This window comes from Diachasma alloeum, unplaced genomic scaffold (genome assembly GCF_001412515.2).
Source record: "Diachasma alloeum isolate Michigan unplaced genomic scaffold, Dall2.0 Dall_scaffold_00214, whole genome shotgun sequence".
Classification (NCBI taxonomy): domain Eukaryota; kingdom Metazoa; phylum Arthropoda; class Insecta; order Hymenoptera; family Braconidae; genus Diachasma; species Diachasma alloeum.
Genome location: NW_021680379.1, coordinates 68747 through 94768, shown reverse-complemented (window position 1 = coordinate 94768; position 26022 = coordinate 68747). Strand labels below are relative to the sequence as shown.

Sequence of the window (26022 nt, the reverse complement as noted above, 5' to 3'; positions counted from 1 at the left end):
AATCCGACATAGAATCCGACATAACCCCAACTCTGACCGACTCTGAACTTTATCTGAAATCATGGAAATATTCAAGAGTTCAACTCTGAAGTCAGTCCGCTAGGGTATTGACATTTGAAAAAGATATTTGGAAAGGCAATGGAATTGTCTCTGCAGTGAACCATTTTATTTGATTTTTTTCAATGCATCTATAATATTTTTTTCTATGAACAAGCGTTGTAGATGAAAATTTTACATCCAACCGATTCAATCATATTAAATCATCTCGTTTATCGACAAAATTTCCCCCAAAATTTTTGAAATTTTTACTGAAAATACTTCAATGATCCTTCTATCGAATGGTAGAAGTTAAATTTCAATTTGTTGAATAATTTGTTTGTTATAAATAAATTTAGCATGTTCGAAGATCTCGGAAATCAATTGTCGGCCAACATTGAAATTGGTGTCAAGAATTAGGAAATTCTCTAGGAGTTTTTTTCAAAGTGCAATACAGCCAATGCATTTTATTTCAATTTTTTTTCGTTCGACTATTTTCAAGTTTTCGTTCATTGAATAAGGGAGTTGACGCGCCGTAAGTCTCCCTACCCGGCCGTTGGGACCGCGTTATATGGGCGCCGTACGTGAGGACTTAATTGTCACATGAATTCGTAACAATTCTACTGATTGCTGGTAATCAACATTATTATTCGATAAAAAAAATGACAAATTTTGTTAGCTTGGTGAAAACATCCATATTTGGAAAAAAGAATCAAAAATCAATTAATTGGCCGTTAAAATCGAATGAAAAAAATCGATGCTTGGGCATGAAAAATCGATGTTTTCATCGACAAACATCACCCATCCCTAGAAAATGCTGGTAATTTATCGTCACATGAAATTATAACTATTCTACTGATTGCTGGTAATGCAGTTTTCATCCAGCGCATAGTTCATTTAAACCGAGTTTTTTCCAACCGAGTATTAACCTGGTAGATCAACAAAGACAAGAGGAATAGCACTAACAGTTCAACAGGAATAAACAATTTGCAAATCACGATCACCGCTTTTGTCCTTCGAAATCTACCAACTGAGTCCGTAAGTAGAACTAACCGGATAGGAATAAAGCAGTACTATTAGAGAATAATTAATACTAAATAACTTTAGATTGCTGTTATTCTGATAACATGGACAGTCAAGTCTGCTGTGATGGAAGATTGTTGGAATTAATCGACGAAGCTTGGAGAAAAGAACGCCTTCCAATTGATGATATTGTTGTACCATCATCAGAATTACCAGATCCAGAAAGTGACAATGGTGACTCGCACATGACTCTTAAAGAATTGGAGCAGAAGTGGAATAATTTGGCCCTTGGGTCCCTCAGTGAAAACCACTTGCATTCACCAACTCCATCTCACAATTAATCGACTCGTGGATTCATCAATTCCAACTGAATTTATTTTCCCACCTTTCTAAATTGAATTTCTCCTTTCATACAATTACAACATGGAATTCCCAGAAGTTGGGACGCACTGTGCCATCGATTCTTGCAAACAAGATGATTTCCTCCCATTCAAGTGCACCCATTGCTCTTCGATTTTTTGCAAAAACCACTTCAATGTCATCTCACATAACTGCAAAGCATGTCCAGAAAATATTGTCTTGGAGCCCAGAAAAATCCAGGGTTTTATTTGCTCCCAAGAATTATGTAAAAGCTCTTCTCCAGTTGAGATGAATTGTATTGAATGCAAAAAACATTTCTGTTTGGCTCATCGCCACCATGGATGCCTAGAAATTAGTGAAGATGAAATTGCGATGAAATTGAAAGAGTGGGCAAAGCCTAAGGAAGAGTTTAAGTCAGCTAAAAGTACAGTGGATGCTGCAATTAATGAGAATTTGAAAAAGTCAAAGAAAGTTGGAATGGCTAACAAGGTAAAAATAATTTGGAATTACCCAATTAACTCAATAGCGAAGAGATAGTTTCATCACATCCTCAGTTCTTTACGAGATATTTGTGAGTTTACGAGAGACTTCGAAATTTCCCTTTACCAGAAATTTTGTCTTGAAATTTAACGAACCAATACATTTGAATTTTTAATGTTCTGAATGTGAATTCCACTATTTTAGATTAAGCACAACTTGAATTTTCAATCTGATTGTGAACATTGGACATTCTATTTGATTGAATATTGAATAGATTCAAATTCACAAAAATAATTGTCTGAATTTTCACAATTTTCTCTAATTTTCAATGTTGTACGTACATGAAAATTACAATTTCATTGAATAGTAAAAAAATTGATTCGTACGTGGAAATTTCATGTAAATGAGTAAAGAATCCGCAAAATTTGAACATGTATATTTTAATAACTACGCATTTTATGTGGAAAACTCAAACGGACTTCAATGTTCAAAAAGGATGGTTAGTTATTTTAAAAAAATTATTGCTCGGAAAACGTAAATATCATTGCAATTTTTTAAATAAACAATTAGAAAACCGTTGTAGTTGTGTGAGTTCCACCCTGAAAAATTTGAAAAAAATATATGTCGTGGGAAATATTGTTGAGAAAGCTGTGTGAAAATTTTTTTTAAATGAAATGCACTGATGGTTGGAATATTAATTGTTTTATGAAGTCGCGTTGAAGTATGTTTTTTTTCGTTATAAAAAAAATGAATAATCATGAACACNAAAAAACTGGACTCTTAACTCTGGCGGCAGGTAAGAGTTCAGAAAACACATGCAAACCCCTCCTCCCCTCCCCAGAAATAAATAAATAATGATCAACAATAAAAATACGGAACTCAACTCTGACGGCAGGTAAGAGTTCAGAGAACACATGTAAACCTCCCCTCCCCGCCCTAGAAAAANTTTTTTTTTTTTGAAGAAAAATGGATTTTGGGAGAGAATGGAGCGCTCAAATTGGGCGGTGCACTGAGCGGCGGCGACGTCACATGACTTCATTAAAAAATTAATATTTTACGAGCCAGTTAATGTCATTAAACAAAAATTTGACGCAACGTTCTTAATAATATTTCCCACAAGATATATTTTTTTCATATTTTTCAGAGGGGAACTCACGGAACTACAACCATTTTTTTATTGTTTATTTAAAAAGTACCAATAATATTTACTTTTTTCGATCAATTTTTTTTTTTGCATAACTAACCATCCTTTCTCAACAATAAAGCCCTTCTGAAATTTTTTGATTAAATGCATAACTTTTAAGATATAAATATTCAAAAGCCTGTCTATTCGTTATTCACTGGAATTTTACAATTATTATAACTTTATCAAAAAAAAATTGGGCTGTTAATAGTATCTCTGGTCCTCCGTCTGTGATATATGTAATTTTCAAAAAAAAAATATGCCCCCGGTAAAATGGCGTGTAATGCTGGTTATTAAAAACTTGAATATTTTTTACTTCAAATTTCAAGGGTAAAGGAAATTTTTGGTAGATAAAGATGAGAACCACTGAAAATACCAATAAAGATCTGTCTCTTCGTTATTGATGCCTGTAATACTGATCAAAATATTTGGATTTTCTAACCAATTTTTGTTAATAACTCATTGATAGGTGCAATTGATAAGACTGAAAGGAAAAGCAATCGGTTCTCAAACCATACCCTCTGTTGATCGAAGGTATTTCCAGGTCTATTTTCCACTGACTGCCTGCAAAAAGGAGTCAGCGGCCGTCTTCGTGAATGTCCAATGGACATTAGGCAAAGCCATCGATTCAATCGCAGAAATTCTCAAAATTCGCAACTCAAATAATTTGGCACATTCTGATAAGCTCAAAATGTTTCACCATGCAACTGGAGATGTTCTGGCGGAGAAAATGGATACCACATTGTCTGATTTATTTAGTAAAACGCAGTTAGTCGATGGCCAAAGGGTTATTTTTGAATATTCGAATGGAAATAAAGTCGATTTTTCTTTGTATAAATAAATAAAAGTATCCAGTAATTCTTTTTTTTTATAAAACAATTGAAGCGAAAATTTTAGTTCTTCAATTTGGCATCTTTCTGTGCACACAAAATTGCAAGTTGAATCAACCACAAAATTTGGAAAATTCTGGAGAAAAATCAAAACTTGAAGCAGCATTATTTACAAAAATGTCGATGAACGTTTCGGTTAATATCTTTTCGATGCAGAACTTAAGCGTAAGAAGCACTACAAACAATTTTCACTGTTTTTCTGCCTCTTAGATCATCTCACATCTTGGAAAATGCTTCATGAAATCCTGGAAACCCTCTCACGTTCTGACATTCGCTTCAAAATGCTCAAAAGGTTCATCAAAATGTAATAAGCCTCCGAAAAAGCCATTACAGAAAAATTCAAACAAACGCACAAGATGGAAACCCAAAAATTCCCATGGCTCTGCAAATAAACAAAAAGACCCTTGCATAATAAGAGAAGATGAGTAGAGAAGGTAAAAAGCCATCATTAATAATTCAACACATTTACATTGCCACTGATCTTTATTTTTAAATGTGACTTCTCAATCGAAAAAATTGGAGTCAGACATTCACGATTTTATTGACTACGTATCTGAACGGTACATAAAGCGCACAATGCACTACCTAATTACGTCCAATGATTTAATACTCTGCTCTATTTATTTTCAACAACGAGCAAAAACAAAACAGTTTTGGTATTTTAACGTTTTCGTGAATTCTTAACATTGAAAAATGGTGCGCCCAAGTATACATGGTACTGCCCTTACAAAATATAAGTACACTCATATATATTTATAAAAGTACAACATTCATGATTTTTGGCGTTGAGGATTTCTCCATTTTTTTTCAACTAACGGGATGACAATAGATTACATGATCTCTTAATAACATTTTCGTAAATAAAAATTCGTGCTGGCAGACAGACTTCGTTGAAGCATCGTTTCTTCAACTAATATTCAAAACCCTAAATTATCTTAATAATTTAAATTCACCTAGAGGAATGACTTGATAATGATTTTTACTTTTTCTTCTTTTTCGGTTTATCGATAAATAATAAAACCCGAAAGTTCGAAGTACTTGTTTCCTCATCTTCCTTGCAACATTAACTATCTGTACACAAGGGATAAGTACTGCACTGAATTGGAAGAAATGCGTTCACAATAAATAAGCTTTTTTCATCTATTTCATCTATTTCGAAAATTTGTCCTGAATTATATTAAATAATCACTCACTCAAAGTTTTTTCACCTGCTAAATTGAACCCTATCGAGATTCAATACTCAATCAACTCTTCTTTCTTATTTCTAACAAATCAGAAATTTTCTAAAAATCTTCACATCTTATTGAACTTTTAGTTAGACAACAACAAAGAATTTCTTTGGATATAAAGTTTCATTTCTCCCTCAGAATAAATCACAAGTAAAAAAACTTTCATCAATAACGTTTCGAAAATAATTGCGATAAAATACATCCCGAAGAACATGTATTATATTCATATAACAGACAAGAGCTGGCTGTTTACTTACATCAATGACGGTTAACGATTTTTTTCATCAATTTCCAAGAGAATCAAAAATCAGCTGAAAAATCTCCTATATAATTTTCGTCAACTTTCTTACGTTTATTTTGACGCCGCTTACAATTACGTTTATGGTTGTTTGTCATTTCCTCGACGATTTGAGTTATTTTCTAATACATTCATTAATTAAATTCATTATTATGGTTGAACATCAGACGGTTGTTTCGCGAAATATTTTAACGGACGAATCGGCGTGCTTAATGTGGATGTAACGTGTAATTGTTGCCGCACCATTGCTGCCATTTGTTGTTTCCCTCGAGTTCACCAATGTCTCTCCATTGCTCTCGTACTCGCAATTAGACTCCAACAGTTCTATCGTAAGGAATTATCAACATTTTTTTCTCTTTCACTATACATAAACTTTTTTATCATCCTCATAAATAATCAGATTGACGATCAAAACAAGTGTCTCAAATAATTGTCGAGTTCACGAGTATAATAATGAATTATTAGTTTTACACATAAGTTGCGGAGAATGAATAATGATAAAAGAATTGATAAAAAGTTCGTATGACGTAAATATCGTGCATGATAAATATAGAACCTCTTTTTATCCATCATAGAAAATAATCAAAACGTATAAAGACACTTGAACCACTTACTTTGATCTATCCTCACTACCATAAACTTCTTATCCATCAAAAACGTGACATTAAACGTGACAGAAAAACCTTAAAACGTGCATAAGCATAAATATTTTCGATTAAATTAAATAACGAACACGATATCCAGACCTTGCACAAATCGTTTCACTTGAGTGAGACAATAATCAGGCCAAGAACGAACTTTCATAAATGACTACAGCGATAAAAATAAAAAAAATTAGATTCAATTCCGGAAGACATTGGTTTTAAAATGATGATAACAATATTAGTCAACAACAACAATGCACGTGAGAAAACTGTCAATCAAAGAAAAATAAAAAATATTCTTTCCATTAGAACAACTCAAAGGAAAATTAATACGAACATAGTTGTCAGATAAATGAAAATGGAAAAAGATCGATGCATTGATTATTGCTCAGACATCTCTAAATAACATGCCAACAATGATGAATGATATATTTCTCTTTAGTAATTTAAGTACCAGAGCTATAACAAAAATCGACCCAAGAGTCTCAATAAATATACGTATATCAACTAGGCAGAAATTCCATGTCGAATCTCAATATTAAAATGGCACACGCACCGGTATTCCCTGTCCATCAAAAAATACTACAAACAGTCTAACAAAATACACTAGAGTAATTCAACACTTAAGCAATATTACAAACTTTTAGAAAAGCTTCTAACTTTGGCAGTTTGGCATACACAAGTTTCAAATTTAGAAAATAAGAAAATACGTATCCCGGTGTAGATTGCGAGAATTTCAAGAGGTAGAATATTGAAAAAAAAAAACAGGAAAAGTGCAGTTAAATACACTGGAAAGTCTTTTCCGCTGCATGAATTATTTTTTCATTCTATTTTAAGAGTTTGGAGAAATAAACGAATTGCCCTGACTATCCAATAAAATCAGTAGTGAAATAGCAATTCGCAATAAACTAATTGATTTTTCCCATTTTCTTAAAAAGAAAAAGGATCTTCTCACATTTTCTTATAAAACTACTTGCTATCGAGATGAATGCACAATTTGCAGAATTTTACCTCGAACTTATTACAGTTCACCACTTTGTTATAAAAATAGTTACCCCTCTTGCACATTCTCTCGATATTCACCCCTTTCTTTTCCTACAACATTGCATAAATCTTTACCCTATAAACACAATATGGATTAGCAAGGTAATTATCCCTATACAATCCTAATCCATCTTTTAAATCGTTCATTCTCCCCGTAAAAATAACTGAATAACTCTGCGGTAATAACTTGAACGATAAATAATAAATATCAATAAATATTTTAATTTTGAACATTTGCTAGGTAATGATGCAACAGCACTTGCAGCATTTTCTCTTTTCCGTAACAATGTCACTACGGTATCTTTGGGTAGCCCTGTAAGCCTTGAGTCTTATTGTATCACTCCCACTGCTAATCTCCTCAGCAGAGGCCTCATGAATGCGTGTAGAGTCACTGCTCGACGCTAGAACGTCAATCTTCATTTCCTGCATATCCGAACTCGGCACTTTCTTCTCCTCTGTATTTTGACTTTCGTCCTTCTCCGAGTCTAAAGGCAACGTCGAAGTAGTCTCGTTGGAGCTGAAGCCGGTGGATCCACCTCTGGAGAATCCATCATCAACGTCGAGAGTGTCTAAACCACTGTCCTGTGCACCAGAAATTTTCCCTCCCCTTTTATGGAAATCTGATTGCTCTTCGTCCAGATCAAGCTCCAAACTCGACCCATCACCACTGGTACCATCTTTACTGTCTGATTGTCGATGATAATTGATATCGAGACATTCCTCCTGCGGAGAATGGACTGACGATTCGTTAGACTGAAAGTTGCTGGCATTTATTATGGCAATTCGGGGGATTATAATTCGGCAAGTAGGATTATCATCCGAACTAGTGTCTGAGGAATGTCTTCGTACTTTGCCGCGAGCCCAGTTACGTTGCCAAGAGACGTCGCTGTTACACCTGTGCTCGCGTATCCCCTGTGAGTGATTGTCATCAGTCTCTGGCCAAGAGCGGAGTTTACACTCACTTAAATCTTTTCTTCTTCGTTCTCTCTCAGCTTTTTCTTTACTTTGAACAACAAGTTCCAGTCGGGACTTGAGCAAGGCTGGTGATACTGCTGAATCCAAACGTTTGATGGCTTCATGTCCTCGTTTTAATAATTCAGAAGTCGATGGGTTCAACTCTTGAATATCACTGTCTGTTGGCACTGCAAATGCACTGGGGCTAGGACTATCCATGCTGTCTGGAGTGTACGGATCATGCTCAATTGGTACAGCGTGCAAAAGCCTCAGTGTTGATGACACACGGTCATTTGCACGTGAACGTGAATAACTAGCTCGACAGGCAGGCAACATTGACAATAATTCGTGATAATTATCGGGCACTTTAAAACACATGTGAGGCAATTTTCCACTACAGCAATTAATCATACCTGCATCCGTGGACAATATTGCCCGTAGGTAGACTGGCTGAAAAAAGGGAAAAATATCGTACATGGAGGAAAATACTGGTTCATGTTTCATGGATCAATTTCTGTAATTAAGTGAAATGAACATTGAAGAAAAATCTAAATATATATATGGTATATATATATATATATATATAATCTTCTACATTCTCTCTGCAACTCTTGAGAAATAACAGACAGATACATTTTTCCTCAATTTACTTGATTACAGAAAACTCTCAAGGGGTCATCAATAGGAGCTCAATCTATTTATGAATATTCTAAACAAATGTTCTAGGCTGTTGGGGAATAACTCTGAGTACACAATATTCTTCAAAAATATCAGTCATGATGATGATGTCGATGATGGTGATGTGCACAACACGGTGGTAAAAGGAAATTGTTAAAAAGTCAGAAGCTATGAAGTCCATTGTTAATGAAGATACTCAATCAAAAAGGTAAGCGAGCCCCAAATTAACATTATAATGTTTTTTTAATGTTTCAAAGGGATAAAATTAAAACGGGGATTTATCAAACAAAAATATGGTAAATCAAAAAAAAATTAAGAGGAGAGAAACAGACAGACAAGTTTCTTAGTACCTTTGAGTGTTTAGAGATTCATTCGAAACTCCAGAAAAACAGGCTGCACAATAATCATTAAAAGAACATTTTGTTTTTAATTGAGATAAAAATGATAAAGAAATACGGTGTAGCTATGTAACCCAGTATTCAAAATTATTTCGATAAATATCATTCTTCGTATATGAAAGAATTATAAATAGAAGGTAAAGAACTGATAATAATAATAGTAATTATTATTATTTATTTATTTATTTATTTATTGTCCATTTTCTTATTTAGCATTTGCTGCTACTGGATAAACTGACTTTTTACCTTATGATCGCCCATGCAAGTGGTCGCTCCGATGATACCATATTCCACAGCATCAGAGGATGATATCTGTTTCAAGCATTGTACATCACAATATATGTAATTAATCCAAATAAAAAAAATATATTTTCTGTGAAATTGATTAATCTCGAATAATCATAGAGGAGAGTGGGGCAAAATGAAACAGTCAAAAAATGATTGTTTGACGCAATTCAAGCAAAAAATTTTTTTTTGTCAATTTTTTTTATTTTTGGGAGTACTGATGAGAACAATAATTTTCTATTCGTCTTATAATTCAATTGATTAGATTAGGTCGATTACACTTTACTTTTGTCATTCGATTAAAATTCAACATCATATTTCCTCCTCTGGGTCTCCCCCTGAGCCTTCCCCTGGATTTTGGATTTTACTGTTTCGTTTTGTTTTCAATTAATCCATTGACAAAATCTTCTCCCGTCAAATCTTGTCAATAATGTGTCATTCTACTGAATGGAAAATGATTATTCTCATTGGTACCCTCAAGAATAAAAAAAAATTAATAAACAAAAGTTGATAAAAAAAAATATTTAACAAAAAAAAATTGTTTGCTTGAATTACGTCAGTCATTTTTCGACTGTTTCATCTCACCCCACTCTCCCCTATTAGACAAACTTTGTGTTTATTTACGCACATTTTCGACTAGTGTTTTAGCAGTGGGGCTTAACAGTATTCTGTCGCACCAAGCAGGTACTCTTGTCTGCATATAATTAGTCCCCTGCTTGATATCCTCTTCAAATGGATAACTCGGCACAAACTCGATCGGAAATTCAAAGAGCCTACCCTCGAAGTCCTCCAGTTCCCGATCATACTCACGTAACTAGGGTAATTTCATCAGTGATTATTTGATCATAAAGTTGGAGAAAAGGTAAACTTGTAGGGAAAATAAAAATAGAAAAGTAAAATTACCCATCGTCCACCGTTCTCCGCGAATACGTGTCGATGCTCGTAATGGGAAAACTCTTTCTTGCCTAGTGTTAGGATCAGATTCTCTTCATTGTTGCGAAACTGTAATCTAGAAATATTACCCTTACTCGACAGCTTGCTTTCGTGAGTATCTTCGGTAAGTTTCTGTGGAAGTACAGTGAAGTATTGTTAGAGAGGCTTTTTCTTGTTGTTAGAAAGAGTATAAGTCACAACTCAAGGATAATGGTAAATGATGCACATTGAAACATGAGACAGGGAGTAATAATTGAAGATCCGAGAGAAAAAGAAAATGTTCTACTTATTTCTCTATGGCAGATGCAATGTCAGTTTGTTCTGAAAGAATGACAGTGTCTTTCGTCTGAAACTCTATTGTGAAATAATGAAAGAGTAATGAAAAAATTTTTCACAAAAGCGAAAGAACGAGGTAAATTAAGAGAAATGATAGTTTTTTAACTTCAAACATAAATTCATCTCGTTAATTTTTTGTTAATCACGAGCGTAGAAATTAATCATGAAAAGAAGAATCGTCTCTGTGTATTTTTCTCCAAAAAAAGAAAAAACAACAAATTGATAGAAAACATTTTCAAAGATTTTTTACATTACCTTTATGACACCAGCGGTATCTGTTCGAAAATTAAAATCACCGAATAGAAAATACGGTGCATTTTCATACTGATCATTGTGAAATCGTTCGAGGGTGTGTTCAAGTGCCCTCCTTCTTGTTTTGCTATATACTGACGGAAACTAAACACCCAGAATATTTTTTCGAGTGAGTAAAATTCAAGAAAATCTTGACCTACATAATTGTTTGGGTTTCGTGGACTTACAGTTTCCATTGCAATAAAATTACTAGCATCGTGAAACAGGTGTATGTTAATGAGATCAAATACTGTTCCGCTAACACTCCATCGTGTACGTAAAAATCCTTTTCTTGACCATTTGCATTCCGGAAAGAAATCCTGCGGGAATTTTGCTTTTTCTTTGGTCGTTACTGCCTCGATATTTCCAGAATGAACCTCTTTTCCATTCACTGAGATAAATGTGCAATCTACAAAAATTATTGACATTCTAACCAACCACAGCAGATATTCCCCATTAGAAATTGGAATTAAAGTCTGATATTTTCTACATTCATTACGTAATTCAGCATAGAAGAAAACTTGCTGTAGGAATTAAATTAATTGAATAGATTATTTTCTAATTAAATTGAAAATCGGACATTGAACTGAAGAAGTTTGACGTCATAATTTGAGTAATGGACCAAAGGAACAAGTCATTAGGTAATTACGTGAATAAAGGGAGGACAAAAGTACGTTGATTAAAGAAAGTGTTTTGATGAGATGGGCACCTTTGAAATCCCATAATAAAACGTCTTTCAAGGACTCATGTACGAAGTAAAAATTGCCAAGTGCTGTGAAATGCTCGGCTGATGAGAAATCTTCATCCAGATATACCCTGACTTTATCAAAGAGCCGTAGTTCCTCAGAAGACATAAGTAGCCTGCAATGAATCCATATAAATTATTGATTTTTGTCTGAGTGGCTAATTAATAAAAGATTGACCCATTGCTCTATCACACTATTGATTTTTATCTCTAAACGATTAAATCACGCTTTAAAAATGTTATCCTTCCACGTCTGCTCCGCTAATTTAATTGGAGATAAAAACAACCCTTTGAGGGCGCTCATTCGTGTGTAAAAAAAACGACAATCGACGGTTATCTCATTATTTCTATTTTTACGTTTACGTTGACTCGTGCGTTCAAACTCCCGTACTTTATTTATTCTTTATCATTATAGTCATCTGATAAACGCAAAAAAAAACGTGAGTCAAGTCATAAATTCCGAATAATTGTACAGTCTCATGAAGCTAGAATTCACATCCAGCTTTACTTGAAATGATTTAGATTAAGAAACCCTTCACTTTTCTTTTGCTATACATATTTTCTTACCTAACAAAGTCTTCGACGTGCCTCATGCTTTGTTCATAATTTTTTCCACCTACTTCTTGGCAGTGCAGTGCTATAAACTTTGGATCCAGTCTCGAAACAGTCTAAACAAAAGTATTTTCGATATTTTTTTCCGATGGTGAAATTGAAAAAAAAAAAGAACATTTTGCCATAATATTCTACTTACAGACAAAAATTCTTCGGTCCAGATTTTTAGCATAGTTCCAGGCTAAAAAACAATAAATTCATTAAATTAGCTAAATATATTCATCGAAATATTGGAAAAAATTCCTTTCAAGGGTTCAAGTATCTGGAAAATAATTGTCAATATTTTTTAATACAACTTGTCGTGCAATTCTTTCCACCCAATGGTTTGAAATAAAATCAACTCTCAGAGTTGAAGTACATATTTTTTTCTCAATTACATGACTAAGAAAATTGGGTCACGCACTTGAAACCTTAAAGAACAATTTAAAATTCCTGCATTAAACTGATATAATTCATACCTCCTCGAAGATGCTGCCAACATTGGCAGTGATGAGGAGCACAGGTATCCCCGACATGTTTCCACCCTTTTGTCAGCTTTTCAATGGAAAAAAAAATTCTGATAATTGTCACGACCCGCAAACTCAGACTCCAGGCTCCAAACCCTTGAAAAACACTGGCACCATGTCACCCTCCCTCACAAACACAAAATCTGCACTGGAAAAGGGTGCTGCTTAAATCCCAACTGACCACCAGAATTATTCTACGAACTAAAGTGTTTCCGCATCAGAAAAAATCCTTTTACTAAAAAAATGTCATTAAAAATGTCAAACCTCGAGGAAAAAGTAAATTCCTTTCACCGACGGATCAACCCCCGGGGGCCACTTGCCACCTGCCGACGTTCTTTCTCGCACTCATCTGAACGTCGACTGACTACCCACATTATTAATTTTAATACAACAAACCCATAATAATAATGTTATGTATACACGAAGAAAAAAAAATGAATCGTTGGGATTCGCTGGTGATTTACGGTAGGGAAGGGACGGAGTCGTCGCCTTGACTGCTTCTTCTTTTCGAATGGGCAGAAACGTACGTGCTTGTGTCAGTCGAATTTGGCCGTATTTGATACGTACTCTATTTTATTTTTTCCCTTTTATTTTACAATTGGGAAAAATGTTGATGTTGAGACGGTGTGAAACTGGATGATGGTTGAGTAAGCCACGCCTACCATTCCTCGTACGTCAATAGCCAGTGACGTAGTTCGACATTTTTTTTGTCTTTTTTGCTTCTTATATCTCGTGTTGTTGTCATTATATTTCGACTGACTATGGATAATTAGAGACAACAGGGAGAGGTCTAACATAACCTCAAAAATTAGATAACAAAAAAGACATGATTTGTGGGCTTGAGGTGGTGGATAATTTTACAGGGCTTAGACTTAGAGAAGATTTCGGGATTATTCATGGTGGTTTTAAGGTTCCTTGGGATCTTGGCAGTTTGCCGGCACTGGGAAAACTGGCGCAAGCGCTCGGGAAATTTGTGCTCCGTGGGGCTGAAGAGTCTGGAGCATGTGCTGAGATATTTATTTATTTTTTCCAAAGTTCTGAGCTATTCTGTAAGTTTTGACGAGTTATGAAAATGTTAATGTGGTTAATTGTTGGCATTTTCTTGAGGCTTAAAGCAGCCCTGGGAGAAAACATCCTGACTTCCAGGGTGTTTGTCATCCCTGTGGGACCTGAGCTGTTTGGAGTCAAAGGTAAAGATACTGTTAAGTAATTGATCAAAAGATTTTCCATGGACTTCTGTGAAAGAAACTTAATTCATGACTTTCTTTGGATCAGATGATTCCTCCCAGGGACTGGAATTTTCGTATCAAGCTTCTTTACTCAATTCTCCGGATTTACCACCCTGGATTCACTACACATACAGTGATAAACATCGGCAAGGATTTCTATATGGAGTTGCTCCAAAAAATCAAGCAAGCTTCACGGTAAAATAATTTGTACAATTTCGTTTTTTCTATGACTAGTGAATCGTGAATCGAATGCGTTAATTCAGCAAACTGCTTACCATTTGCATTCTAAGAAAAATTGTAATTCGATACAATAGACAAAATAATGAAAAAGATATCGCAAATTTGACAAGTAATTATATAAAACTTCTTGATATTTTAATTATTGAACAGTTCCATGGCAAACCGCAAGGTTAAAAAAGTCGGTGGTCAGGATCTACTCGCAATTTTTTTCTAAAAAGTTAATTTTTAGACGAACATGTTGAAAAAAAAATTGAAAATTAAGGGTTTTGATTTTTTTGAATTTCTATGAATATTTAATTCGAGCTTATAACTGTCAAATTCGCGTGTGGCACGCGCACAATAAATATGAAAAAACGGTTTAAAGTGGGAAGTCACTCGTGGTATTCCATTTTATGGCTTTATGCGGCAATAAGTATTTTTTTCAATGACAATTATCTCAAAAATCTCATTTTTTTAAGATTTGAATTTTTTTCTTTTTAACAAAAATCATTTTTTACCAATAATCATCAGTAAGATTATGAAAATTTTTATGTCAAAGTTATTACAATGGTTAACTGCATTTTGATGGTTTGAGGCCCAGGTGGATTATCATTCAGGTGGTTATCTTGATTGTTTTTCCATCTTCATAATGTAAAATAAACCCGGCTGTGTGGCGCACTTGGTAGCAGCATGAGGTTCACAACCTCAAGCTCCCAGGTTCGAGCCCCGACCGGGCCAAAATTCCACACCAATTTTTCATCACAAATTTCCACATAATATTCATCTGAAAATTTAACACAATTTTCAAACCGAATATTCCACAGATTTTCCAAGTGAAAAAACCCACTCCACATTCAACATTCCCTGGCTGAAGGCCCTCGGGCTATGGCCGCGTTGGCAAGTTAACCCTCGCAACGAAAAACCAGTGAAATTTGAAAAATTTGTAAAATATATCACTATTTCCATTGAATTTAAGATCACGCAGGAGTTCCTAATGATTATGACTGTACAATCAAAAAAAGTAGAAAAAAAAATGAACATTTTCAAAGAGAATTTATCATGGTAACTAACGATCTGACAGCCATTGACTACTGTGACAAATAACGCCTTAACAACCATTAAATACACCAAATTATTAATTTGCAATTTCCTTTCCATTGGGTTTATTTCCCAATATTATTAAAAAACGCTCTTTGAAAATGTTCTGCATTTTTTTAACGTTTTTTGATTCTACCGTCCTAATTTTTGGAGACTCCAGGGATATATAAGACTGAACAGTAATTGGAGATCATTTCAGATTATCAAATTTAAACAACAACCAAGATTACGTTCGAAAGATAATCCACCCAGGCCTGTAATAAGCATACTGCCCGAAATTGAGGAGAATGAAACTTAATTTTCCTTCAATAAAAAAAGTGGGTGTTGGGTATCTCCTTGCTGATTTTTTCTCAAAATATTCGTCTAAAGACAAAGTTTTTGGGAAAAAATTGGCATGGAGATATCGGAACGGATATTGTTAATATCCGTCATCAGATTTTTTGGTTTTCGATTTTGACATGGAACTGCTCTATTGCGAAATCTCACTTAAGCACTGGAGGATTCAATCTCACTCTTCAAATTACATTTTTCATCTATTGATCTCCAAATTATTAAAATCACAACTTATTGAGTAGAATAAAATACTTTCTTTTTCAGCTTCAAATTGTCGGATTGAGCAAGAAAACCTACAATACCAATTACAAAGTTTTAGAAATGAATGTTCAACAAAATGAAAATTCCACGAAGTACGAGGTTTACTTGAAAATTGATAATCTAAGAATTGAGGATACATTTAATACGACAACGATGGAAGGACTTCTTGATCTTTTCAGGTGATGAGTGAAGTTTTCGTTCGAAACTATGAGGAGAATGAGTCGATGAGAAATATTGTGTCACGAAAAACCATAATGAAATAAAATTTACTCAATTTTACCCCAGAAGGAAATTGTGGGTGGAGGCAAGAGATCTTTGCATAACATTTTTGGCATCGGCAGTCGAAGAAGGTGCCCGATTGCCACTGGATCCCAACGAACCAGAAGGGTAAGAATTATTTATTCCCATTTGAAACTACATAATTTAATTAGTAATTGCTTTAATTAATACTCGTAAGACTTTATATGTTTATAGAATATATTTTCTTCTAATTTAGTTATTTTATTTTGTTGATGAAAATTTACAACTGACATGAATAATAAAACATGAATGCTTTGCACAAATAGCGTCTTACTTTTTTTTACTTTATTGGTTAATCCTAAATGCTAAAATGATTTTAAAAGTATTTATCAAAGTTAGCCAAATTATATTACAGGGTGTTCACCTGAAAGTTTCAACAAAATTCCCTGACTTTTCCCGGTCAAATTGATGAAATCCCCCGACCACAGAAAACATTTTTTCATGAAAGAATGTTAAATTTATAAATCCTAAGGTGAAAAGCGTAGTAGGACGCTTTAGTGGGGACATTGACATTCCGTTTTTAAGGCCATAGAGTGGGGATATTGAAATTCACCTTAGAGGGTTAAAACAGTTGATAAACGAGGATTACTCGACGTTGATAATCAATGAGCAATAGATGGATTCATGCACATTAACTCCTTTACCGAGCGAAATTGAAAGGCAAACGTCGGTAAAATAAAATTATCTTTGATTGACAAAAAAACCCATCAAGTGAATTTTCGTCGCCATTTCCCATTTTCATCTTCAAAATTTTCTCTGTAAAAGGCGTAAAGCCATACAGTGGAATAAATAAATTATTATGATTCAAAATTTTTCTTGGATCATAATTTTTATCCAATTCTGATTTTTTTTGTCAATGTTCGTCAGACTTCAACCAATGAAATTGAGTATTCGTGTTACATTGCATAGAATGGAATGAGAATAAATGGATCTTTTAGATTTAGTCTGTCTGCTCTACTCGATTTTTCAGACATGATGTAAGAACAAACAAAGGGAGAGTATTGAAGGAAATTTTTTTTTCATGGGCTATTATCCATAATTTATGACGTAAAATGGGTACTTAATTTCATTTTCTAGAGTGTAACGAAAATTCCGGAATGCAAAAATCTACATCAGATGGAAATTGCGCAATAAAAGAAGTACGGCTAAGGAAATTTTTTCAATTTTAGCGAGGTCTCCCCTTAAGAGGTGATCACTCTGTCAACTTTGTCAACTTTTCAAAAAAAAAATGTATAGCGAAAAATTTATCTAGAAAATTAGGATGCATAACAATAACATCTTTCTAGCGGACCAGGTTAGATTTTTTTTAATTTCTCTTTATTTATTTAGTCGCATCTACATCGAGGTAATTAGCGACTATGCAGGTTGGAATTCTCAGTGTTTTTGCAGTTTTTATATTGCTGGAAATGAGTATTTTTCAAATATTTCCACCGTCTTGATATGTGAGAATTCCTTTGAAAAGTAGAATGCTGAATTTAGAATTTTCCACAGAAAAAGCGCAAAAACAGTGGGTTCCCAGTCTCATCCCACGGGAAGATGTTGACATCCCACTTTTTTAAGTAAGTTTGAGATCAAATTTCAGGAAAATGTTTTTTGTCAACAAAAGAATTCCCAAAAATTTAGGTACTTGAAGAAAACAAGCTTCAAATTAAAAAATTCCAGAGTTGTCGTAATTCCCTGACATTTCCAAACCAATCAAATTCCCTGACAATTCTCCGTTTTCCAGATTTTCTCGACGGCTGGACACCCTCTATTATAAGAAAGTTTGTTTCTCCATTCATCTGTCCAGAAGCTATAAAATTTATTTTCAAATATTTCACATGTAGTATTTTTAATCAGAAATTGGGTTGTGTCCGAAACACGAATGACATCCTTTCCATGCTATAAATTTCATGATTTGTTAAATTATTCAAATTGTTTCACAAAATTACTTTTCATAATTATTTATGAAATCATAATAGAGTATACATTCAGTTTTCTAGGAAAATATTCATCAATTCTCTACAATTTATTCTAACTAGTATCGAATGAAAAAAATGATACGGTCTCATTAATCATTACCTAATTTCTGCGTAATTAAATACAAATTTATAAACAGAAGCGCTACGACTGTATCTATGACCTAAGTCGCATGAATCACACTTCCTTTCATTTACGTCATTTCTTATCGGTTTACGACAAAACACGTATGAGCGTACGGGTTTATATAATTTATACCCTTATATAAAGACTCCTAACGTTATTTAAAAATAAATCATCCTCAACTGCCTCTACGGTCTTTAATGAGTTGTTCTCTCCGTTTTTTCAACTCTGAGGATAATTCGCTTACCATTTTCTCAATGAGACAATCAAAGACCCGTGACTGATTCATTGATTTTATCCTTACGCGACATATTGGACAATTGGCTTTTTTGGTTTTTTTATTCCATGAAGATATGCAGTACTGACAGAATGTGTGACTGCAGTTTAAGGATGTAGGATTGACGAAGATTTCAGAGCATATGCTGCAGGATAATTGTTCGTCTAAGATATTTTCTACCTTGTCACGAAGATTATTTTTAGAGGTGGATGGAATTTCATCAGACGAATAACTTCCTGACTCCTTCTCTAAGTCTATCACTTCTCGAGCCTCTGCAAGATATACAAAAAGATATTTGGGGGTTCTAGGGATTATTAATGCAAGTATATTCAGTGCTACAGTAATTTAGAGCGTGGAAGATAACTTCAACACAGAAAATGTTTTTTTAAAATACTGATTGAAAACTCCTGAAAGGATATGGAGGAACAAGAGATAATCAACTGTAAATGATTGAATATTTACGTTGCTGTTGGAGATGTTTAGCCAGAGCAGATTTCTCCCTGAGGGCGTCCTCAGTCATTTTCAATGCCTCCTCGGCTTTTCTCAATTTGGCCGCGAGACTCGAATTCTCATTCTCCAATTTCTCCTGCTTACTCTTTTCCTCTTTCATCATTCCCTTCATAATGTCAGACCACTTAGTCTGGTGTTCTCTCGTCCACTTTTCCATCTTCTGTCCAATTATTTTCTCCACTTGCTTATCACTTGTATTCAATTCCCTTTGCAGCTTTGTCCCTTCTTTCACAAGTTTGGCATCGAATTCTTTTCGCTCTTCATCCATTCTCGACAGATAACAATTGTACGTTCCCTCCAAAATTTTCACCATTTGATCGGCTGATTCTAAAGCGCTCTTCAAACTGTTTATCCTCTCGGTCATGATAAAATCATTTTCAGTTTCTTGTCTCTGCAAACAATCTTCTAGCAGCATTTTCAAGTCGTTTTGTTCCTTTCTCTTCGATTGGAGATCCTGTTCCATTTCTTTTCTTTTCGATTCTTGATAATCCGCAAATGTGTGAATTCTCGAGAGATTTTCATTTTGAGAAGTTTCATCAGTTCGTCGTCTCTTCACAGGAACCTCGTCTTTGAATCTTAAGGTGAAAAAATATTTATAATCTCCTACAACAGAGAATTGCACTACGTCCCCGAGACTAATACTTCTGGACACATTCGGACCCAAAAACTGACCATTCAAAACAGTTCCGTTTAGGCTGAAGTTTTTTATGACCCAATCACCATTTCCGTCGCATTCTAGCATACAATGGTGCCGGGAGATCACCATGCTACAAATAACCTCATCGTTCTCTCGTGCTCGGCCGATTGTGAACTAAAATTTTAAGAGACAATGATGATTAACATAGGGAATAGGTAGACAGATAGATAGAAATAATTTATTATTTCCCTGAGATACAAAAATCCCCTAAGGGAAAACCGATAAAAAAAATTAGATACAATAAGTCATTTTTCGATTCATCTCTTCATTTTTTGTACAATCAGTAGAACAAATGAATCATATGAATTACATACAATTATGAAAATTTTATCGGTTTGTTTGTTTTATATTTGAATTGTTTCGTTTAGAATTGGTGGATAGTGGCACAATATGGACACCTGATTTGAATAATGAGTTGAATTGGATCAAATCTACTGTTCCGACTTCATTTAAATGTTATAAAAACAAACACATTGTCATAAGGCAGCGTCGTAGGAATTGTAAGGTAATGCAAAAACGAGGTGAAATGGATACTTCGATTTCTTTCTCAATTCCTTAGGTTTCAACAATATTATTCAATGTCTGAAACACTAGTCGTGACAGCGATTTTCAAATTGAAAAAAATTGAGTCGAAAAATAGCCATTTTACAAATTTCGCAATGGACAAAAGGTCAGTTGTATAGGGCGTGCAATTGCTCATTGAAAAAATAAATAAATTCAAAGTTATTTCAATAGTAAAACAGGCAATCCAAAGCTACTCTATATTTCAAACTTCAATGTAAAATTTAATAGAGTTTAAGTTTATTTGTTAATCTCTCTTCCAACTCTAATTTCTCTCGATAAAAAGATACCCACATGATTCTGTTGAAAAATACCAGTTGAAAATTATTTTCAACAAATTCTTTCCCCACTCTTGAATAATTTTTCGATTGTGGACTTTGCCAAGAAGCAATTTTAAAAAATTCGATTATTGAAAGTTTTTTGAGCGTCCACTTTAGTCCATCCTATACGGATTTATCCAGGCATCCAGAATACCCAATGAAACAATTTTCAAAATTTTGATTTTTGAAAGAAATATTTTTTCGCAAATTTTTTGAGTGTCCGTTTTACCACAGGTGTCCATATTGCCCCACCCTCCCCTATACGTGTTTACTGGAACCAATTCGCCCAAATTTCTGTAAATTCTTCCGAAGTCTGAATTTTTCTTTGTTTACCTGATTCTTGGTTACGTGTATATCATCGATGCTTTGATTGGTTTTGTCAAATTTTTGGAGCACTGGTATTAGATCTTGGAGCAAGGTTCTCGAATCACTCCGTTGTGACACGCAGGGCTCCATTTCGTCAAAGAACGTTTCACTGTTTGTTATTATGTTTTCCCATTTGTGTGTATCAAAACAATCAACTGCTCCAAAATGATAATACAGTTGGGAGAGAACAAGTTGTTGTTGTTAGTCCTTTTTTTGGGTATCAGTGATGCACTATGTCCCAGCTAGGGAGAGAACAAGTGTAAACAAATTTCGGAGCCACTCGACCCCTAGTGTCAAGTCGTATAACTAAGAATTACGTGTTGTATATTTCGAATAATTTGAAAATTATAAGTCCTCATGAAGTCTCTCCATGTACGATAAAATTTCATTGAAAAATCATTTTCGTGCATTCCCTAGAAAATTCAATTGAATTTCTATTATTCTTCTGTTGAAACTTCTATTAGTTCTTCGGCAATCGTATTAAAAAACTCCTCATCTTTTCCACACTTTTTTTTATATAAGAATTGAATCGAAAATATTGTGTAAAAATAATCAATAGAATTTGATCTTCCGATACAGCGCATTCTGATAAGATTGTTTCTGTAGAAACTGCTCTCATTTCAATTTTCAATTTTTTTCTGTTCAATTTTTTAATAAGAAAGAAATAAAAAATGGAGTGAAAAAAATTTAGGAAATTTATGCTGCGAAATTTCCAATAGAAACCCAATAGAATTTCCTAGCGAATGTGCTAACCAGGGATAGCCATAACCATAACTTATGATTATTGTTAAATTATTAAGTAGTCAATTAGTTAATATTGATAAGGATAAGCGGAAAGCCCTTATAGGAAATTTAGTATTATCTACTTAATAGAAAACAAGCGAAGGGGCGCTTCGCGCCCCTCACTAGATTACTTTATACCATTTTATTTTATTTTATTTGCATTTCCGTCTTCACAATTAGATTAATTTAATTTTATCCTTATTCTCATCCTTATTATGTATATATTTTTTCATTAACTCACAAGTTACACCATGGAATGAACAGCAATTATTTAAAAGATCAACAAAAAATGTTTTTCTTTGTTATAAAAAAAAACACAAAATTCATTCGAAATCTTATTCGGGTAAGAGAAATATCTCTCCATGTATTCCTGAAAATTTAAAAAATCTATTTTTCCCTTGATATGGTAAAAGGATATCAGTACCCCTCATTCCTATGGTCGGATTTCCAATTATTCTTATGACAAGGAAATGAAAAAAGAATCAGAAACGGATAATCGGCTAGGAAATGTATTTGTTTTTATCTCTTATGTGGGCGAGAATTTCAAATCAATTTCTTTCTTCAAGTATTAGAGGGATATTAATAATTCAGCGAAAAGAAATTCAATAAATGCAAAAAAAGGGGTGGGAAGAACTAAAAAAATTAATTTTTCAATATCTCTGGAAAGTTTTAAAATCAATTAGTTTTCACATAATTAAAGAATACCCCTCAATTCGATCACTTTCCATGTCTTTTGATAGAATGAATAGAATCAATAACAGAAATTGAGAATTGGAAACTAAAAATTGGAAACTAAAAATTTTATCGGATTATTATTATGTAATTTTTAGTTCCATATTTTTAAATATTTAATTCATCATCAATTGGAAATTTACATTATCAATTATTTTACTATTTTTAAATTCAGATTAGTATATTTACGCCTTGATCAATATAAGTCGGAAATCCTTGAAATATCGAAGAATCGGAAGACTGATGGCCATCCCTGATGCTAAATTATCTTCTATTATTTTTTTTCGTATGTGCCTTTGTAAGATCCTTCATTTTTAGAATGATTATCCTGTTCGAATTTGTTTGTTCATCCATTTATTTCATGGCATTGGAAATTTTTAGGGTTGTTTTAAAACTGGGAAGCTCTGCACCTTTCTCCGAAGTTCTTATGAAGCTCGAGGAGGAAGTAAAACCGTTGAAAAAAAAGTTTCCATGCCCCAAAGACTACAAACGAACTAGCAAGGAAGTTTCATTCAGGAAAGCTCATTTTCACTTGGATTGGTGCTCATTTAAACTTGTAAGCCACAGTTTCTTCAATATTTTTTTTGCAAAAGACAGAAAAATTAATTCATGTGTTTGGCTTTGCAAATTTCATGGAATACTGGGAAAAAAATTAGATCACGGAAAATCAAAGTCAACATCAAGAAAGTGCTCGACGTGGCTCCAGTATGAATGTTATTGGAAGACAACCACCGGAACATGCAGAATGGCAATGGGCAAGACCAAAAAAATCAGAAATCCCAACTAGAAGCTATCTAAAAGAAATCGTTACTACTGTCTTCATTCCCACACTTTTACTATTCATCTTGGCTCTTCTGTTGAGCACAACATTCTGTCTTCATCACGAGAAAGCGTAAGGAAGAAATAAATATCATTATTTGAATGAACAAAAATCATCTTACTAGTTTGTTTTATTGCGATTCTGTTTTAATTGTTTGAATTTTTCATAAATTCTATAATTATTTTGTAGGGTAGATCCAGAATCAAATAAATATTTTAATGAGCTCTTTAATATTTTTAAACGAAATAGGGATCTCAGTGATAATTCCATGAGGTAATTTATTACATTATTTTTGGTGTTCTTTATGAGTAATCACTAATTCTTTTCATTTTTCAACTCACTTCAGATAAGATTGATTGAATGGGAATATCTTGTTCCTTTTAACTCCACTTCCGTTGATTAGCAAGCATGAAATTTTTTCTTGTATGGTATGTTTTTTTGTGTTTTAAATGAAATAACTTATTCTTCCATATATTAAGTATAGTAGAATTCATCGGAAGCCCATGGAACCCAACAGGAATCCATATGAGACGAGCAAAAAGCGATGTTGAAAGATTTTTCAGTGATATTATTGACAATATTCATTTGATCTGATTATCCAGGAAATTCATATATTTTCGACTATCTTTAGGTATATACAAAACATTTAAAGAAGCATAAAAATAATGCTTGGAGGTAATATCTTCATTTTTTGGCAAATTTTCAATCAAACTTTCATTTGAGAACAAAAGACGGCTTCAAAATGATTGAACTTGACTTTCGATTTAAACGCATTCTTATTCATTAACACTCCGTTGGTCGCGCAAAAGTTACGAACGCCGTTGGTTGCGTCGCACCAGCATAAATTGACATAATGATAAATTTGAAAGATCTAGGAAGGATCTGAGAAAAATCAAACATGATCTGGGTCGTATACTTGGAGAACTCCTGTGAGATTGTGTATGTTCACTGTTACTGTTAATTATATATTCAAGCTCAAAGTTGCCATGTTTTTCTGAAAATTCGCCTTATACACGGTACACGGCCCAGAATTTCGGAATAAAAATTTGAAAATGTAGCTACTTATGACATTTTTGACGAATAGTTTCATTGATTCTAGGCACTTCAAAATGAGATGTCAAATTTTTTCAAATTTTTCTGAGACTTTACTACAGTGTAATTTAAACAAGTGGGAAATTGATCTTGTATTACACATAGTATAGTTATTTTTACTAACAAATTAACGATATGCTTCTGAATTTTGCACATCATTTTCTTCTACCTTGTATAATTCACTATTTATTTCATTTTATTAAATTGAATAAGATTTCTTTTTACCTAATTTCGTCAGATTTTCAACTTTGTTGAATGTTATCATCATCATTATTCTTATTATCCCGTTCTTCTATACAACCAATTGGCTTTTTTACAATTTTACCTCTCCCCGCAGCCCTTCGATAAAATGTTGACAGAAACATGTTAGTTATACGTAACTGAATGAATTTGAAACATCACATTTGAAGAAACCATCAGAAAGCTCACCATTTTGAGGAAAAAAAATATTCCACTCCATCGATGCATTAGGGAACAATCGAAGAAAAATGTGTTTACATACGTACGCACATACATACATACGGACACGGTCTAGAAATTGCATTTTCGGACTTTTTAGATCATAATAGATCGATATAACATGAAAAATCCATAACTTAAATTTCAACGATTGAAATGCTCCTATTCGGAAGCAAAAACTGATGATTACATTTACTTTTAAAGAGATAAGAGAGAACCAACGCCAATGGAGGGTGTGGGAAATAATGGAGTTCAAATGGTGCAGTATGCAGCATCGGAAAGAGAAACCTTGAGATCACTTTCAGCACAACCCTCAAGCCCCAGTAACTCATTATTGAGGAGCCCAAGGTGAACTTTCTCAGAAAATAACCACTATTAAAATTAAAATTATTTTTATTCTTCTGTGAGTAATTATCGTTTAATTTGGGAAATGCTTCTTCAGGACATCTGCGGAACGTGGAAATCCATACGTGCGACCCAATCCCCCACCTTATACAGGACCAAGCAATTTGTAATTGTCTTGAAATTACGAAACCGTAATGATGAACCAAATTTCAAATAGTTTAACATCGTTCTTCCTCTTTCCAGAGGGACATTGAGGGTTGACTTCTGACTACACGAGGAGCCAGCCAAGACGTGGTTTTGCTGAGAATCGAATCGACTCAATTTATTATGCAATTGGAAGATTGTGGAGGGGTTTTTACCGATTATTAAATTTTAATTTAATCAACTCAGTAAAAACTTCAATAAAAGAGGTGTCTCTGAATTTGTAGTGATTTCGAGTTTGTAATCCTTAGGACTGGCTCCAGAAGAATAGACACTGAATGAACAAACGATTCATATCAAATATAACGAATTCAATCATTCAATAGATTCTTATTGTAATATATGTGACTCGACATATTTCTCTTGGGACGTAGAATGTACATTGCAAGTAATAAATAAATAATAGATATAA

General features: G+C 33.7%; 4 protein-coding genes across 10 annotated transcripts; 2 read left to right on the top strand and 2 right to left on the bottom strand.

The window, feature by feature from the left end:
- Nucleotides 1–1385: 1385 nt before the first annotated feature.
- LOC107037202 (AN1-type zinc finger protein 1-like) lies at nt 1386–9560 on the top strand. The gene is made up of 4 exons (XM_015255607.2): nt 1386–1908; nt 3552–4406; nt 8868–9027; nt 9431–9560. The coding sequence occupies exons 1-2, from the start codon at nt 1483–1485 to the stop codon at nt 3921–3923; spliced, it is 798 nt and encodes a 265-aa protein (XP_015111093.1). The 5' UTR covers nt 1386–1482; the 3' UTR covers nt 3924–4406; nt 8868–9027; nt 9431–9560.
- On the bottom strand, nt 4437–13855 carry LOC107037200 (type I inositol 1,4,5-trisphosphate 5-phosphatase). Of its 4 annotated transcripts, XM_015255602.2 has the most exons (13): nt 13190–13855; nt 12878–13126; nt 12559–12600; nt 12375–12475; nt 11772–11923; nt 11251–11471; nt 11027–11167; nt 10406–10567; nt 10131–10316; nt 9464–9529; nt 9170–9212; nt 8555–8591; nt 5772–5823 (listed from the first exon to the last, which is right to left on the bottom strand). In XM_015255602.2, the coding sequence occupies exons 2-11, from the start codon at nt 12932–12934 to the stop codon at nt 9180–9182; spliced, it is 1161 nt and encodes a 386-aa protein (XP_015111088.1). In that variant the 5' UTR covers nt 12935–13126; nt 13190–13855; the 3' UTR covers nt 5772–5823; nt 8555–8591; nt 9170–9179. The 4 variants fall into 4 exon arrangements, with proteins under 4 accessions (XP_028981882.1, XP_028981883.1, XP_015111087.1 ...); XM_029126049.1 differs by lacking the exon at nt 9170–9212 and having other exon boundaries at nt 4437–5823; XM_029126050.1 differs by lacking the exon at nt 9170–9212 and having other exon boundaries at nt 4437–5823; nt 12878–13086.
- LOC107037201 (alpha-sarcoglycan) lies at nt 13367–26022 on the top strand. 4 transcript variants are annotated; one of them, XM_015255603.2, is made up of 11 exons: nt 13367–13595; nt 13836–14115; nt 14201–14349; nt 16069–16244; nt 16351–16452; nt 23075–23249; nt 23350–23585; nt 23703–23786; nt 25269–25412; nt 25507–25575; nt 25653–26022. In XM_015255603.2, exons 2-11 carry the CDS (start codon nt 13992–13994, stop codon nt 25675–25677), a joined length of 1284 nt encoding a protein of 427 aa, XP_015111089.1. In that variant the 5' UTR covers nt 13367–13595; nt 13836–13991; the 3' UTR covers nt 25678–26022. The 4 variants fall into 4 exon arrangements, with proteins under 4 accessions (XP_015111089.1, XP_015111091.1, XP_015111090.1 ...); XM_015255605.2 differs by lacking the exon at nt 13367–13595 and having other exon boundaries at nt 13612–14115; nt 16354–16452; nt 23763–23786; XM_015255604.2 differs by lacking the exon at nt 13367–13595 and having other exon boundaries at nt 13612–14115; nt 23763–23786.
- LOC107037199 (E3 ubiquitin-protein ligase RNF8) lies at nt 18293–21453 on the bottom strand. The gene is made up of 3 exons (XM_015255599.1): nt 21146–21453; nt 19187–20045; nt 18293–18996 (listed from the first exon to the last, which is right to left on the bottom strand). Exons 1-3 carry the CDS (start codon nt 21266–21268, stop codon nt 18626–18628), a joined length of 1353 nt encoding a protein of 450 aa, XP_015111085.1. The 5' UTR covers nt 21269–21453; the 3' UTR covers nt 18293–18625.

What these genes read in the sequence shown, in the direction of transcription:
- LOC107037200 (XM_029126049.1), bottom strand. Translation starts at nt 12,934, where the DNA reads ATGTCGGGGATACCTGTGCTCCTCATCACTGCCAATGTTGGCAGCATC. An exon ending in TTTATTATGGGATTTCAAAG is followed by an intron (nt 11,472 to 11,771) that starts GTGCCCATCTCA and finishes TAATTTTTGTAG; the next exon opens with ATTGCACATTTATCTCAGTG. An exon ending in ATACCGCTGGTGTCATAAAG is followed by an intron (nt 10,568 to 11,026) that starts GTAATGTAAAAA and finishes GTACTTCCACAG; the next exon opens with AAACTTACCGAAGATACTCA.
- LOC107037202 (XM_015255607.2), top strand. Translation starts at nt 1,483, where the DNA reads ATGGAATTCCCAGAAGTTGGGACGCACTGTGCCATCGATTCTTGCAAA. An exon ending in AAGTTGGAATGGCTAACAAG is followed by an intron (nt 1,909 to 3,551) that starts GTAAAAATAATT and finishes ACTCATTGATAG; the next exon opens with GTGCAATTGATAAGACTGAA.
- LOC107037201 (XM_015255603.2), top strand. Translation starts at nt 13,992, where the DNA reads ATGAAAATGTTAATGTGGTTAATTGTTGGCATTTTCTTGAGGCTTAAA. An exon ending in AAAATCAAGCAAGCTTCACG is followed by an intron (nt 14,350 to 16,068) that starts GTAAAATAATTT and finishes TTTCTTTTTCAG; the next exon opens with CTTCAAATTGTCGGATTGAG. An exon ending in GATCCCAACGAACCAGAAGG is followed by an intron (nt 16,453 to 23,074) that starts GTAAGAATTATT and finishes GGAAATTTTTAG; the next exon opens with GGTTGTTTTAAAACTGGGAA.
- LOC107037199 (XM_015255599.1), bottom strand. Translation starts at nt 21,268, where the DNA reads ATGGAGCCCTGCGTGTCACAACGGAGTGATTCGAGAACCTTGCTCCAA. An exon ending in TACACGTAACCAAGAATCAG is followed by an intron (nt 20,046 to 21,145) that starts GTAAACAAAGAA and finishes TTAAAATTTTAG; the next exon opens with TTCACAATCGGCCGAGCACG. An exon ending in TAAACATCTCCAACAGCAAC is followed by an intron (nt 18,997 to 19,186) that starts GTAAATATTCAA and finishes TATATCTTGCAG; the next exon opens with AGGCTCGAGAAGTGATAGAC.